Raw genomic sequence first — 3,621 nt, 5'->3', positions numbered from 1 at the left:
TAATCATAAAACGATGCTCTAGGATAATTGGCCGATGTAATTACATCGCTCACACATTGGTAAGCATCGTTCGAACATCGGTTGACTACGGGCCAATGTTTGGTCGAACATCGACCGATGATCGGCCGTTATCTGTTGAACACCACCCAACCCCCGATGACCTCAGATTCAACGGACAATTGACGATGCTCGGCCATACATCAGCCGATCCGTGTAAGATGTGTTAATGATGGGTTGCCGATGAGGAGCGATGTGAGGCATCGTTGGAGACATCGCTTAATTTTAACTACGAATTATTTCCTACCGATGACCCCACCGATTCGCAAAATGGCCCAAGTCACCGTCCGATCATTAGTGGTGCCCGGCCGGCAACCACGCCATTTTCACCAAAAACGCATCAGTTTCTCATCGTATACCCCATCGTTGGATAATGTGACTGATACTTTACTGATATACATGAAAAAACATTCATAATTATTTCCATATTCATTTGTTAGGCTCTTGTCAATCATTCATGGTAGCTCAAATAAAGGATTATTTTTTCTAGTGAATTAAAATTTATGCAATTCAAAATAATGTTGATTACATGCAAGTTTTAAATTGCCTAATGTCGTATGAAAACACACCAAAGTTGCAAGTAACGGATTCTTTAAGATGATAATTAGATGGTAGCAATGTTTGATAAGGTATCACAAATTAGGTCGCAGGCTACAAGACATTCCTTGGAAGGTAAGAAGTAATAAATTTTGGTATATGCACGTAGAAAATTATCTCATTGCATTACATAAGCGCACTTCATGCGTCTTTGTGTTATTCTGAGAAAAAAAATGTTTCAATCATGTTGAAGAGCCAACACAAGAAATTAAAAATATGTAACTTAAGAAAAACCTTTGCCAAGGTTTATATAATTTGAAGATTGATTGAATACTAATTTGAAAAGAAATATATGTCAGTGTATACTTTTCTGCTTATTTCAATGTTTTTAGAAACAAAGTAAGGACACTCATTGGTTGAATACACATTTTTATGTAACAACAGTTGATGGAAGTAATTTATTCTAATTCGTGTTCATGAATCATATTTCTGTAAGTACAAATTGGAATTTATTTTGTGATATATGTAAACTATTTGGTATAAATTTTGGTTTTAACAGACAATTTGTCTAGAGGAAAGTCAACTCAGCAGTATGAAACCTGGTACTGTATGGCAGAAAATTGCATTTTATATACATCACAAAACGCCGTCGATGATAACAGGGATAGTTGCATGCGTACAAGAACAATAAACAAACATAGTTTACCATATACTTGGTGGAATGTGGACCTTGGTGAAATGAAGAGCATATACAGCATTAGAATACTGTTCAAATCTTATGATGGATATAGTACGAATTTTACATAAACTTTTGCCTTTTGAAATAATGTTAGCTGTATAACATAGCTATTTTGTACATCTTAAGAGAAAAAGAACGGAAACATTTCCATTTTAAACATTCTACGAGAAAAAGAATGGAATGATATTTTATCAACATTTAATTAGCTATAAGAAAACCCTATAAATAATTTATAAAGGTCAATTAGATTAACTTACATGTGTAACTACATGTATGTTTTGTCATCAACAAAAACACCACTATGTTGTTCAGATCTAACCTTATACGTATGTTTCTTCAATATATTATAGTTACACGTCAAAGAGGCCGATTTGCAGGGTTTTCATTATATCTTTCAAACTCAACAAGAAAAGAGAATGGTTATCGTTGTTATATAGATGGTCCAGAGTTACCACCCTTGGATTTTAATACCAGGTGTATAGGTCATGCGCGATACGTAATCTACTTTAACGAAAGACTTTCGGATGGAGCAGTTTCTACTGGATATCCAGGTGGCTACCCTGAAGGTTTTGAACAATCCGCTGTTACTGAATTATGTGACGTAGAGGTTCAAGGTATATATAAGTTTATGTCAGTTCTTTAATTTTACTTTCTTGTGAAATATTTACAGAACTATTGAAGATTTATTTTAATTAAGTTTTTGGTTTACTTTTTGTCAGGCTGTAAAGAACGTGGTATGTTTGGTAAAAACTGTAGTCTACGATGTCCTGAAGCATGTCAAGAAAATAGATGTCATATCCTGGACGGAACTTGTCTAGGATGTAAGCCTGGATGGGTAGGGGATCACTGTGATAAAGGTATTTAATCAAAATCATTGGTATCTGGATTTATGTATTTTTTGAAAAAAAAATTTGATTTCTATGTACTGTTTGATTTATAGCTTGTCCGATTAAGCAGTATGGACTTGATTGCAATAAGACCTTTGCTGGATATTGTAAAGACAATAACACCTATGATCACGCAACAGGTCAATGCAAGGACGGATGTGCTTATGGATGGACAGGAGCGCATTGTGATGAGAGTAAGATGAAATTAAAAAACACAATTATATATTTTAAAAAAAAAAAATTGCGCTCTAGCGTGTTCTGCAAAATTTTTTCGTAAATATGTTTTATAAAGCATTTTAATCATGGAAATCTCTGATATTTTTGTTTTTATTTGCTTCAAATATGATTTTTAACCTTCTCTTTGGGAAAAATAAAAACTAAGAAAATTGAAATGAAATATTTGAATATGAAGTCATATAATCAAACATGTTTTAAAGGATGCCTTGATGGGGCATATGGTAGTAACTGCATTTATAACTGCACGGGGAATTGTCTAAATGAAATTCCGTGCAACAAAATCTCAGGAAAGTGTGATACTGGGTGCAAACCGGGCTATACCAATGATAAATGCGACAAAGGTAAGTTATTGAACACACAGAAAAAAATATTGCTCTGTCACGTTTATCTGCAGTTTTCATGTGCAAGAAATCCGCTATTTGACTTTCGAAAGAAGCACTGACTTTTACGGAGTACTTACACTGACATTTTGACATTTAGACCCGTGCCATATACGGAGTTCGGTATTGAAAATATATATTAAATAGATTAGAAAACCTTTCTAGTGGCGTGGTTGCTTGATTTACAGGTATGCAATCAACACAAGAGATTATGAAAGACAGAACAACGTAATTAAAATATATTTGAGAAATAAAGTCCGCGTTTTCGTGAATGTTGCAGGATAACCTCCGGGGTCGAGAAATGTTGTTTGAAAGATAAAAGCCGAGGCTTTTATATTTCAAACAACATTTTGAGACCGATGAGGTTATTCTGCATCATTACATAACAGCGACTTTATTTCTATTCCACCATGTCTACTAAATTGCTAAAATACGGCTGATCGTTTCCTCTATAAAGAAACGAATAAGGCTACAATGTCTCGATTACGCTGTTCCATTTAACATCAGAGGGAAAATTTGTTTGTTTTCCTTTGTATAAAATCCAGAAGATTTGAACTTTCGTTGCATTAAAAAAAACCTTTTTGAACTACAAATTTGATCGTACATGTAATATGTAAATATGTATTGATTAAATTTAATGAATAAACAATAACAAAACCATGTTCATGTTTTACTGCTCTATATATTAGGACTAAAATCCAATATTTGACATAAACGAATTAAATGTGTTGGGAGGTCCATGGAATATATGATTAGTTTTAATGAATATACAAGAACAAAATCA

General features: G+C 33.6%; 1 protein-coding gene across 1 annotated transcript; it reads left to right on the top strand.

Moving 5' to 3' along the window:
• Positions 1–665: 665 nt before the first annotated feature.
• Positions 666–2,798, top strand: LOC134258303 (multiple epidermal growth factor-like domains protein 10; the record flags this gene model as incomplete). Its single annotated transcript, XM_062740830.1, has 5 exons — positions 666–729; positions 1,771–1,947; positions 2,053–2,190; positions 2,274–2,414; positions 2,658–2,798. Coding segments are annotated over exons 1-5 (661 nt in total), but the record flags the coding sequence as incomplete, so codon positions are not given.
• Between the last annotated feature and the right edge of the window lie 823 nt (positions 2,799–3,621).

Source organism: Saccostrea cucullata, unplaced genomic scaffold (assembly GCF_032062105.1).
Source record: "Saccostrea cucullata isolate Sc308-1 unplaced genomic scaffold, CSIRO_AGI_Scuc_v1 ctg1500, whole genome shotgun sequence".
Classification (NCBI taxonomy): Eukaryota; Metazoa; Mollusca; class Bivalvia; order Ostreida; family Ostreidae; genus Saccostrea; species Saccostrea cuccullata.
Note: the sequence above shows the minus strand (reverse complement) of the source record. Positions and strands in the feature narration are given on the sequence as shown.